Source organism: Myotis daubentonii, chromosome 4 (assembly GCF_963259705.1).
Source record: "Myotis daubentonii chromosome 4, mMyoDau2.1, whole genome shotgun sequence".
Lineage (NCBI taxonomy): Eukaryota > Metazoa > Chordata > Mammalia > Chiroptera > Vespertilionidae > Myotis > Myotis daubentonii.
In genome coordinates, this window is record NC_081843.1 from 75,255,775 (window position 1) to 75,268,246 (window position 12,472).

A 12,472-nucleotide genomic window follows, 5' to 3' on the forward strand; every position below is an offset into this window, starting at 1 on the left:
ACCCACTGACCATGTACAAGCTGTGATGTCACACAGCTTCTATGTAACATTACAAGTCATGGAGATGTATTTTTTTCCCGTCTGCAACACGGATGTGCCATTGTCATTCTGTTTGCTACATGGATAAAAGGCCCAGTGGCCAGGTTTACACAATGAAAACTCTCCTGGATTTAATAGTATTTTGAGAACATACAGAAGGGCAGTATTAATCATTTTTCTCCTGCCATTCAGAAATATCTGGTGACTGCTTTAATCATTTAAACCATTTTCTCCACTTCCTCACAATTCCACCCTCCTGAAAGATGAGATGTATGCGCAGAATCTTCATCTTCAGACAGTTGCCCTGCACTGGAAACCAACTCCCCTCACTTGGCTCCGCTGACCCTACAAACTCAAGGCAGGTTCTCTCAATTATATCCCGTCTGCAGCCAACCCAAACTAGGGACAAACAACAGGTTCCACTCTGGTTCTCTCCCTCCATCTCCCACAAAACACACACCCTCATTCATTCACAAATCCCCAGCCTAGCTCCTACGACTCCATGCAGCTGGGCTGGCTTTCCCAGGTAAAAAACGGGAGTACGAGGCATCCTTGCTCCAGGTCTGCACCATGCACCTAAAAGACACGCCAGTCGTCCGGGTGCTCCGATTTCATTCAATCAGACTCACCACTGAACGCTCTCAATGACACCCACCCCTGCTCTCGCATTAACCCAGGCACAGCCTTCCTCCCTCCATGGAAAACCGGCCAGCCCGCCGGCTCCCCAGTGCGCTCCCTTTTCCACCCCTTCCCCCAGAACCAGCTCCCAGGACCCCCCTCCAGGGGTCTTTTCTGCTCAGTTTTCCTGGCCCTCATCACCCCCACAAATGAAAAGTAAACTCCTCCTTAGTGACAACCTCCCCAACCCCACCGCGTCACGGCCACTCAACTCCGCTGGAGCCCCCTCCCCGTGCAAACCGGACAGACGGGCGGGTGGCCCCCACCAGCTGTGCCCGCGCCTGGCGTTTACCTGGAGGTTGGAGTAGTTGGTCTGGGTCTCGGCCTCCGCGCTGCTGCAGCAGTGGCGCCTCCGGCCCCTGCAGGTGGTCGCCGCGGGGGCTGCAGAGCCCGAGCTGCTGCTGCTGCTGCCCAGCTCGGCGCGAGCCCTGCGGACCCGGGCGGCGCTGGGAGGCCCGGACTCGCGGCTCCGGGGGATGGCGTCGGCGGCGTCGGTCTGCACAGAGAGGCCGGGCAGGGGAGGTGCGGGGCCCGGCGACAGGCTGGTGCTATGGTGGGGCGAGTTGGACTCGTCCGAGTCCCGACAGTAGATCACGCCGCTCTGCGAAACGTGGATGCTGGGGGCGCAGCCCATCCCTTGGCCGGGCTCCCCCGCGCGCCCGGACCCGGCGCCCCCGCCGCCACCTGCAGTGAGGGGGCGGGCGCCTCGGCGGCAGTGGCAGCGCCGGGACTGCGCGCCCCCTGGCCTGTCTGGCCGCCGCTCCGTCGGGCTCACTGCGGCGTCCCCAGCCAAGCCTCCGGGGGGCCGCGCGCGTCACCCCAACTTTCCCTTCTGGGCCATCTTCCTCCCTGAGCGGAGGAGCGCGCACACACGGCGCCCAGCGCGCACCGGCAGCCGCCACCCTCCCTGCCGCGGCGCCCCAAACACGCTCCCCGCGCCTCCGCCCGCCCCTCCTCCCTCGGCTCGGCCCGCGCCGCCGCCCAGCTCCACCTCGCCGGGCTCCCGCGCCCGTGACCCCCGGGCCAGGGCGCCCGCCCGCCTGTCTGCTTCTTCTTTCCCCACTTTCAGACCGCGCCCGTCCTCCTCCCTCCTCAGGTGCCCCCGCTCCGCAGCTACTGCCGCTCTGGCCTCACTGCGCCCCGCGGCCCCGCCCGCCGCTCCCCGGCTCCCCGGTTGGGCGAGCGTGCCCGCCACTCGGCTGGGTCCGCGGGGCTCCAGTGCGTGGCCGCCGGCACCACGCTTCGGCCGCCTCCCCCCCCCCCCGCCCCCACTGTCCAAAGGCACCATCCTGGTGCCGCCCTCCAGTGCCCCAGCCTCTCTTCCCCCTGCAACACACACCGGCCGGCCGGGCCTGAAGGGCGGGGGGGGGGGGGGGGGGGGCGGCACCGTAATAAGCCTTTCATGGAAGTCACTTAACACATCCCTGAGCAAAACGTCAGGACGCCATCCAGAAATCGTAGGGACCCCATAGTCCAAGCCCCCCCATCGGATTTGGTCACCTCCCAGTACAGGCAGAACGCTAAGGAGAGACCTCACGCTTCCACAGTCCCCCAAGCCTTCCACTCTGAAGGCTAAGTTGGATGGCGACTTGGACTTCTTAAGTCCATTCCACATCTACTCATGACCTGGATGTTCATGCCGAGGGGTGGGGGCCTACAGAGGAAGGAACACTTACACAAATTCTCCTAAGATCCAAGGAAATAAACACAAAGAAACTCTCCGTGTGGTTCTTGGTTTTGTCCTCCAGAGTTTTCAACTCTTTCCTGGGTGTCGCTAAATTTTCATCCTGGCTTTTCCCCATCCAGTCTCCAGTTGTCAACGTCTCTTATCACACTCTGGACAGGGCAGTCAAATGCGCCTTCCATCACTCCCCTGAGGGAGGATACACGGCTAAGCGTCACCCAAGGAGAGTAAGAACACCTTTAGAAGCAAGGCTGCTTTTCATTCTCCCCGGATGTGAACTGTGAGGTAGAAGTGGGAGGCACCACTGCCCATTATCCACTGGATCTCTCAGTGATTCCTGCCTGCTGCACCGGGAGACATGAGATGATCTAAGAAAGGACTCAAGGTAGAGTTGCTTATAAGAGCAAGGGCAAGAACAGAGTTACAATGCAAAGCACAAAGTCTCCAATTGAAATCATTTGCTCGATTCTTCCTTTTCTTTCTCTACCCCTAACGCTGACCTTTGAAGTGATTGGATGAAGGCTTCAAATAACAGTTTCTAACCTTCATAGAGAATTAAGGCGTCACTCCAAATCCCAAATCAGATATTAGAATTCTAATCTAATTCTTCTTTGTTTCTCTTCTCAGTTTAATATTTTGACTTTCCATCTTGGAATCAATATCTGGAAAGAAAGGAAGGAGGAGGGAAGTAGAGAGGGGGTGAGGGGGGCAAAGAGGGAGGAAAGATTGAGCAGAGGGAGAAATTGAGCTGGGATAGCACAGTCTCAATGAAAGCCTCAGGCTTGTCTACAGGGAAGATCCTGAAGCTGGGAGGGTGCTTCAGCATTGTCCTGAGGTGGAGCCAGGAGGAGGGGCCTTTATTAACCCAACATGGATCAGGAGTTACTCGCCATCTAATTTTCTCCACCAGAAAGCTGGCTGTAAGACTGTGTTTATCATAGTCTTCTTGCCTTCTCTTCTCTGGGCAGTTTCATTATAATAACCGCATTCCAAGAGAAAACTCTGAAAGTAGACATGTGGCATGACATTTGGCATGGCTGTAGATGTCGTAAATGGCCATCTCAGCAACCTCAGGCAAGGTGGCTCTCTTCAGCTGAGGTGATCCCTTCATGGGACTGACCGCTGAGCTGAGGGCTTGCTGCGGGCAGCACTACGCCAGCTGGAGGAGAGAGTCCTTCTTTCCTGGTAGCACAGCTTCCACCAAGGCTCCTTCCAGGCTGCCTGGGTCCATGCTCCCTTGTCCCTATGCATGCCTATAAGAACCCCACACTGAATGGTCAAGACTGAGAGACAAGGACAACCATTCATCTGAAACAGGACTCAGCCTGATGGTGGCTATCTGCTCTACTTCCAAGGGACCATTCAGAATCTGGACAAACATCATCAGAGTTAAATGATAAAATCACTAGTCTCCATACCAATCCCTGATGTAACGCTAAGTCACGAACTAATTGTTCTTAAAGTGTAGCTAGGATTCTCTTATATATACGCATTTTAGTCATTATCTCTCAGGGAGCTACCAATGGCAGCCATTTTTTTTTTTAATTTACAGCTATGCTAAATTTCATGCCACATGTCTACTTTCGGGGTTTTCTCTAGGAATGTGGTTACTATAATGAAACTACGCAGAGAAGAGAAGGCAAGAAGACTATGATAAAATTGTAATTACAACCAGTTTTCTGGTGGAGAACATGAAGGGCTCAATCCTGAAGGGACACGTCACACAGAAACAAATTTAGGTTAAACTTTCTACATTAACAAAGAAAAAAAGCCCAGCCGGTGTCACTCAAAGGTTGAGCATCGGCCCAGGAACCAAGTGGTCACTGGTTTGATTCCCAGTCAGGACACATGCCTGGGTTGCAGGCTCAATCTCCAATAGAGGGTGTGCAGGAGGCAGCCAATCAATGATGATCCTCTCTCATCAATGCTTCTATCTCTCTATCCCTCTCCCTTCCTCTCTCTCTAAAAGTCAATTTAAAAATATTGAAGAAAAAAGATTAAGCCTTCACAGAGTAGATAACCTCAAGGTCACTAGTGCATAGGACTGAGCTGCTTAAGTATGTTTAATGGGACATTTTATACTGGGACCAGTGCCTTTCGCTGACTATGACTCTTCTGTAGAACCAGAAGACGGAAGGAGGGAAATGCACGAGGCATACATACTTCCTCCCTGTCCCTGAGGAGCCAATACTTTCAATGTCTTCCTCAGACACACTTCCACTGCCAATTCTGGCTTACTGAAAGGAAAAAAAAAAAATAGTGCAGCCCTCTACTCTGCACCAAGTGTTTGCAGTGGGAATGTGTAACCTGCCCCCGTTGCTGGCACAGACCTGGTCACTGAAACATGTAGAAATGTGCAAATGGAGGAGAGATGGTTTCGCTGAAATCACTCTCTCGCTTAGCTCTGAAGCCTGAGTGCTTGCTCGTGTAAGTGATTTCTGGACCAATTCCCATGTCACAGTTTCAATGTATCCCAGGATAACAGCCATCTACAAGCGTAGGCACTGCAGACAAAATGTAGGTTCAAGTTACAGAATAAAGCCAGAAAGACAAACATTATCAAAAAATTGAATTAAGTGGGAAAAAAACAAAACAATTTGCAGTCAATGTCCAAGAAATAAATCAAAAGAAAGCCAACTAAATCAGAAATTTCTTTAAAAACTAAACCTCAGCTATGTCCAGGGTCATCTGAATAGCTTGCATGTTTTATACTAATATTAAATAAGACTTTCTTTCAGAATTATGGCCCAGAGGCACTGCAAGACTCTGAAAAACTAAGGTTCCTTCCCATTCTAAGATGGTATGACTCTTCCAGAATTCCTAAAGAAGCAGAAAGTGTGACGAATATGTTCTGAATGATTCATAACTATAAAGGTTAAAACAATAGCAGTTTTCTGGTTAATCTTTAGATAACCAAATATTTAATCAACCAATCAACCTTCCAGAGCTTCTGGATTCAAACTACTTTCCTAGTGGTGGAGCTTATTGGAAATCTAACCACCTGGTAAGTGGAATGATATAGTTTATTAGGTAGCCAGGTACAGTGGAATGTTGTGGAGGGTTCATTGAACTCAGAGTGAGAAGGGTGAATCTGAACCATGGTGCTGCCTTTTAGAGCTGTAGAACCTCAGGCAAGTCACTGGCAGAATTAAAGGAGGAAGAAAGAAGACAGAAGGTGGAGGACCCTGAAACTTCTATATGTAGTGGAAGTTACTGTCGTTCTACCACCTTAAGAAAACTCCCCATGCCTGGCCGGCATAGCTCAGTGGTTGAGCATCGACTGACTTATGAACCAGGAGATCACAGTTCCATTCCCCGTCAGGGCCCATGGTTGTGGGCTCGATCCCCAGCTGTGGGCATGCAGGAGGCAGCTGATCAATGATTCTCTCTCATCATTGATGTTTCTATCTCTCTCTCCTTTTCCCTTCCTCTCTGAAATCAATAAAATATACATATATTTTAAAAAAGAAAACTTCCCATGTGAAAAATCTAGATTTAGAAAACAAAACCACTGTCTTACAAAATAAATTTGTGTTTGTCCAATGTTTAAACATTGGCTTTAAAAAAAAAACAGTAGACTACATAACTGCATGAATACTCTTGTTTATCAATAAGCACTTGGAGGTTTTCGGTAGTCTAAGTCAGGGTACAAATTATTAATTCACACCAATTTGACTTAAGATATACACTATGTAAAGCAAAGTATATTCATTTCTGAATCAGTACGACATTTCCTAAATGCCTGATGGGTAATAAGAAAAAGGTTCAGATTTCTGAGCAGGCCCTCTTCTGCCTGCATGTGCACTTTGCTAGGCATACCTTCCACTCCAAAAGATTTCATTACACTACACGATGCCAAAATCATCCATTCATTCATTTGTTCAGCAAATATTTACTGAGTGGTAACTGTGTGTCAGATACTAACTAAGCTCTGGGGAATAAGACATAAACAGTCTCTTATGTTGATGGAATAGAGAATATTTATTATGAAGGGTTGGAAGAACAAACAATAATATTCTCAGGTAGTGGTGAAGGTTTTATGGGGATCTAAAATAGGTTGATGTGATAGAAAGAGACTTGGATAGGGTTATGGACATTTTCTCAGGAGATGAAAGCTAAGATTCTCAGAAAACGTTATCAAAGGAATATCATTCTTTCTCTCCCTCTATCCACTCATCCACACAATTAGAACATTGTTTGAATACCTACCACTATGCCAGGCACTGTGAGGACACAGAAAAGTAAGATCCTCAGTACTGGCTCTCCGGCAGCTCCATCAGGGACACAGATATACACAATGGAAGTGTGTTAACACTTACTATGAAAACATAACCCAAGCCCAGAAAGAAAGATCACTGTGGGTGTAAGTGGAAGTGATGCAGAAGATGTCACAGAGGAGATGGGGTATGGCACTTGGGGGAAAAGGCGGTGTTTGAATAAGTGAAAAAGAGGATAATCCGGAGAGAATAATGGGAGGGAAGACCTCGAGTTGGGAACATACATGGAATGGTCAAAGGACACTGAAATAGATTATTCAAAAGGTGTGTGGTATGGGGGAAGAGAATAGCATTATTTTGGCTGACAAGGCAGACTCTGACCAGGGACCCAACCAAATGCCAGGCTGGGGTGTTTGGTGAAATTCTAGTCATTGGGAATCACTGAAGATTTTCAATAAAACTGTGCTTTACAAGTGCTGTTTTACTGAGATAAGTCTAGTTTCATATTCAAAAAGGACTGGTGAAAGGAGTCAGGAATGAGGATCAGTAAAGAGCTATAATAAGCCCTGACCAGTTTGGCTCAGTGGATAGAGCATCAGCCTGCGGATTGAAAGGTCCCGGGTTCGATTCCAGTCAAGGGCATGTACCTGGGTTGCGGGCACATCCCCAGTAGGAGGAGTGCAGGAGGCAGCTGAACGATGTTTCTCTCTCATTGATGTTTCTAACTCTCTATCTCTCTCCCTTCCTCTCTGTAAAAAATCAATAAAATATATGTATTTTTAAAAAGAGCTATAATAATCCTGGAATTGGGTAATAAGGGCTGTTATGGACTGAATCATGTCCTGCTCATAAGTTCATATGTTGAAGCCCCAAATCCCAATGTGAATGTATTTGAAAAGAGGGCCTTTAAGGAGGACATTTATGTAAAATGAGGTCATAAGAGTGAGGTCTTAATCCAGTAGGACTGTTTTCTTATTAAGAAGAGGAAGATACACCAGAGCTGTCTCCCTCTCTCTCTCCAGGCGCGTCAGGAGAAAAGGCCACATGACCAACACTGCAAGAGGGGCCCTATGTCAGCTTCCAGACCCCCCACACTAAGAAGTGCCTGGCCCCCTTTTCCAGTGTGGCTAAGGAAACAGTCTATTCGCCAAGACTTCCTTGGGTTTCTCTACAGTATGGTCTACACAGGAGTATGAGTTGCTTGCTTCATGTCCAGATTGCTAAATTCTGTCTTTTGGTACTTCTATTTCAAGGACGGCTTTTGAGCCTTGAAATTTTACTTCTTAACTAGTTAAAGGTGCCTACAGGCTGCAGTTAAGCCCACGGGCCTGCATTAGCACCTTCTGTGGTTTTGATGTCTTAATCCTCTGCCTCTGGCTACTGGAGCTGTGAAAGGAAGTGTTCTAGAAGGCTTCTAGCAGAAAGTTTCTTCCTTCTCCAAGTTTGACATTCGCTCAGCAGCATGACACTCCCCGTGTTACACCATGAAACATCTCCGAGGCAACAGTAGCTGGGGGCATGACTAATTGCTTCTTCATCCCTCATATGATGTGGCTTTGTAATAAATTAAGTTAGATATAGGATACTTTCCAGGGAACTCCATACCAGCAGCTGTCAAACTTTAGCATACATCAGATTTGCTAAAAAAATATTTCAGGGCCTGAGAATTTGCACTTCAAACTAGTTTCCAAAAGAAACTGATGCTACTGATCTCAGCTCATACTTTGAAAACCACTGCTATACACAAAGTAAGATATTGCAAAACAAAAACAATGACTAAAAAAACAAAACCTTCACCTGTGATGCTTTATTTTCTAAAGCATAATATAATTTGTGCTTAGACCTGAGTGTTTCATTGTACAAAGAAATGTCACAAATCACTATCATCTGGCAATTTATAGGAATTGTAAAGTTGTGGATTTTAGGGCTGTCCCTCTAACGCAGGGACTTCTAAGGACAAGTTTTCAAGAATCTTGCTCTGCCCTGGCTGGGTGTCGCTCAGTTGATTAGTGTCATCCCGTGCACTGAAGGGTCTCAGGTTCTATTCCCAGTCAGGGCACATACCCAGGTTGTGGGTTCGAACCTCAGTTGGGATATGTATGGGAGGCAACCAATCGATGTTTCTCTCTAACATCAATGTTTCTCTAACTATCTATCTATCTCTATCTCCCTACCCCACCCCCCACACTCCTTTCCTCTCTCTGGAATCAATGAAAAAAACATATCCTCAGGTGAGATAAAAATAAAAAACAGTCTTGCCCTTTCTGAAACATGAGAAGGTGGGGGGTGGGGGAGGGAGTTATAGAAGTAAACAGTGTCCAAATGCACACAGCAGAACTATATAGATGTACAGTAGAGTAATTGATTTTTTTCTTTTTCTTAATATATAGTATTCAAGCCTAGAAATGTAAACATCAACTAACTTTTAGGAACAATAAATAAAGTTCTAGAAAGCAGTGTCCTGAAGATTGGGAGGAGGAAAACTATGTGAATTCAAGTCAGTGTAAGTACATAAAGCAAATAAAATTATTTTCAGAACACTGGCTGAATAACAATAATAATAAGGGCTACCATTGAGGAGGTGGCTTTCCGTGTTTTATCCCTGTATAAAATCTCTGTGCGTATTATGTATGTCTGTATGCTTCTCTTCTTTTACCCTTTGAATATAAAATCTTTCTCTCTGTTTACTGTTAACCTGAATTTCCCACCAAGCACAGCTAAGGAATTACTTGCTTTCTGCTGAGCACAAAGTCATCACTTATCCTATATAACAAAAGCCTAATATGCTAAGTGTCTGGTTGTCAGGTTGGCTGTTCAACCAATTAAAGTGTAATATGCTATAATTATGTGCTAAGGCCACTCAACTGCTCGCTGTGATGTGCACTGACCACCAGGGGGCAGAAGCTCCGACAGGTAGGTTAGCTTGCTGCTGGGGTCCGGCCAGTCGGAACTGAGCAAGACTGGAGGTACATGCTCAGGTGCCCTCCCTCGGTTCCTCCCCGGCTGGCCAACCTCCTGCGTTCCTCCCCAGCCCGATTGTGCACTAGGCTGAGGGACCCCACTGGTGCACAAATTCGTGCACCAGGCCGCTAGTTATAAAAGTTCTACATAGCCCTTAAAAACCTATATATGGCTAAGGCATTTCTCACTGAGATCTAAAATATAAGATTCAGATTCTTCTTAATGGGGGAGTTTTTTAAATTACCAACATAAACATCAGCTTTAAAAGAAAAAGAAAACTCCCTTCCTCATAAATTAAAGATGGACTGTCATCTGACCCAGTGATCCCACTTCTAGGAATATAGCCTAAAAATCCCGAAACACCAATCAGAAAGAATACATGCACCCTTATGTTCATAGCATCATTATTTACAATAGCCAAGATCTGGAAACAGCCCAAGTGCCATCAGTAGATGAGTGGATAAAAAGGATGTGGTACATTTTACACAATAGAATACTACACATCTATAAAAAAAGAAGGAACTCTTACCCTTTGCCACAGCACTGATGGACCTGGAGATTATTATGCTAAGTGAAATCAGCCATAGAAAGACACATACCACATGACCTCACTTACATGTGGAATCTAATAAACAAAATAAGTTGATGAACAAAACAGGACCAGAGGCATGGTTACATGGAACAGACTGACAGATCTCAGAGGGAAGGGATGTGGGAAGACTGGAAAAGATTAACCAAAGAACTTATATGCATATATGCATAACCCACAGATACAGACAATAATGTGGTGAAGGCCTGGGTTGGGGGTTATGGGGGCTGAGTGGAGGGAGGCAAAGGGGAGCAAAACAAGAACATCTGTAATAATATCAACAATAAAAAAAATCCAAAAGAAAAAAATCCCTAGAGTTTAGAAATGAAAATGGCATGTTAGGATAAAAGTAGTGTGAGAATTATCTCCAATTGTTAAATTAGGGAATCAAGCCAGGATTTAAGATTTTCCTTCTCTTAACACTTTTGTGAATAATGTAGCCCAGCGTCAACATCTATACATTTATAAGGCATTTTAAGCACTAAATTTCAGAAAGTTCTGTAAGAAACTCATAGTTCACTATAATTCAGATAGCATAAATTTCCACATTAATTGTAGTTTTAATATATTGTTTGTCCTGTATACACAAGTGAATATAAAACATATATACTAATGGGTTAGATATGCTATATCTACAAGAAGGAAGACTTGTATGGCCACTCTTAGAACTCCAGCTATGAGGGACTTAGAAATTACCTGTGGGGAAGGTCTGGGAGTCATTTTGGAGCCTATATACTGTATCAAAAAGTCACAGGAGCCCCATTTGGAGTGGGTGTGTGGGAAATGAGATTATGCATAGAAACCACCATGGAAACAGACAATTCTGCAATAATAAACAGAAACAATGTAATGAAGCTCTTCCAAGTTACTTTGCAATATCCATACTAGTATGGAAGAAGAATGACGAAAAAGAACACAAAACATCTCAGAGTACATCTTCAAATAGATGTGCTGAAGGCCTGGGGTGGAGGTGGTGGGAGCTGAGTGGAAGGGGACAAAAGGGAGGAAAATGGGGACATCTGTAATAGTGTCAACAATATTACAATAGCGTCAACAATAAGATGGCAACTGTTTGTGTAGGATCATAAATAAATATTTGTTGCATGGACTTATTTCTGGCTATGATGATGAAACAGGAACCAATTTTACACTCCTGCCATTAATAGCTAAAAAAAAAACACAGATAAAACATGGAACAAATATCTTCAGACATCACACAATAGGCACTCAGGACTGTCATCCCTTAGAGAAGGGAAACATGAGGTATACAGTACCTCAGCTTTCACCCTAGAGGCACAGTCCACACCTTGGAGCAGGGAAGGAACCCCAGGCAGAATCCAGTGGTATGGCTGACTAGAGGTAACAGAAATCAGAGTTTGGACAGGCTTATGTGGCTGGAATTTATGGGCAGAGTTTCAGAAAGAGGAAGCTATATAAACAAGGAACATTAGGGGCATTTGAAAGTTTGCTAGATACCAAAATATGCATGATCAGGGTGAAATTCCACAGACCAGGAAGAAAGTGACTGGAAAGCTGTAAGCTGAACAATTCAAGAGCTCGGACAAACTGGGAGCCATCCAAGTTCTCACCAGCCAGAGCAGAGGGTCCTTACTGACCACTCAGGGCACTCAGTAGAGAACCTAGTGGGTCATGCCTTCATAATAAGGTTAAAGAATGTTTATAAAAAGAAGACGCCAGATGTACCTTTAAAAACTTAAAAAAGAAAATCTTAAAAGGATCCAGAGAAAAAGGACATAATAAATACAGAGGAACAAAGCTAAGAATGACAAACTTCTCATTAGAAACCACAGGCCCTCTGCCGGGCAGGACGGGGTGGAACGCCTGTGTTGTCACCATGGCGATGAACTCAAGTGTCCCGGCCCTGCCGCCACCATCTTTGTCACAGAGTGACCCTCAATTTGCATATTCCCTCCTTATTGGCTGTGGGCGCCGCCATCTTTGTTATGGAGTTATAGTCAATTTGCATATTCCCTCTTTATTAGATAGGATATCCCCAAAAGAATTAATAAAAGATGTTCAAAAACTTTTACATGAGTGTTCAAAGCAGCAGTATTCACAAGAGCCAAAAGGTGGAAATAACCCAAATGGTTATTAACAGATGAATGAATAAGCAAAATGTGGTAAACTACACGATTATTCAGCCATAAAAAAAGTATTGATACGAGATACAATGTAGATGAACCTTGAAAGCATTATGCTAAGTGAAATAAGCCAAACACAAATAACACAAACAATGGTTTTATTATAAAAAATATCCAGAACAGGCAAATCCAGAGACAGAAA

At 45.7% G+C, this 12,472-nt stretch overlaps 1 protein-coding gene across 7 annotated transcripts in view; it reads right to left on the bottom strand.

Moving 5' to 3' along the window:
* Positions 1 to 12,472, bottom strand: part of PDE8B (phosphodiesterase 8B) — a 214,588-nt gene that overhangs the window by 177,180 nt on the left and 24,936 nt on the right. For 2 of the 7 annotated variants that reach the window (XM_059694267.1, XM_059694268.1), the window contains exon 1: positions 1,010 to 1,825. The exons of the other annotated variants lie outside the window; for them this stretch is intronic. In XM_059694267.1, the coding sequence (XP_059550250.1) occupies positions 1,010 to 1,351 (342 nt within the window). In that variant the 5' untranslated portion in view covers positions 1,352 to 1,825. Of the gene's footprint in view, positions 1 to 1,009; positions 1,826 to 12,472 lie in introns of those variants that run through there. 7 annotated transcript variants of the gene reach the window in all.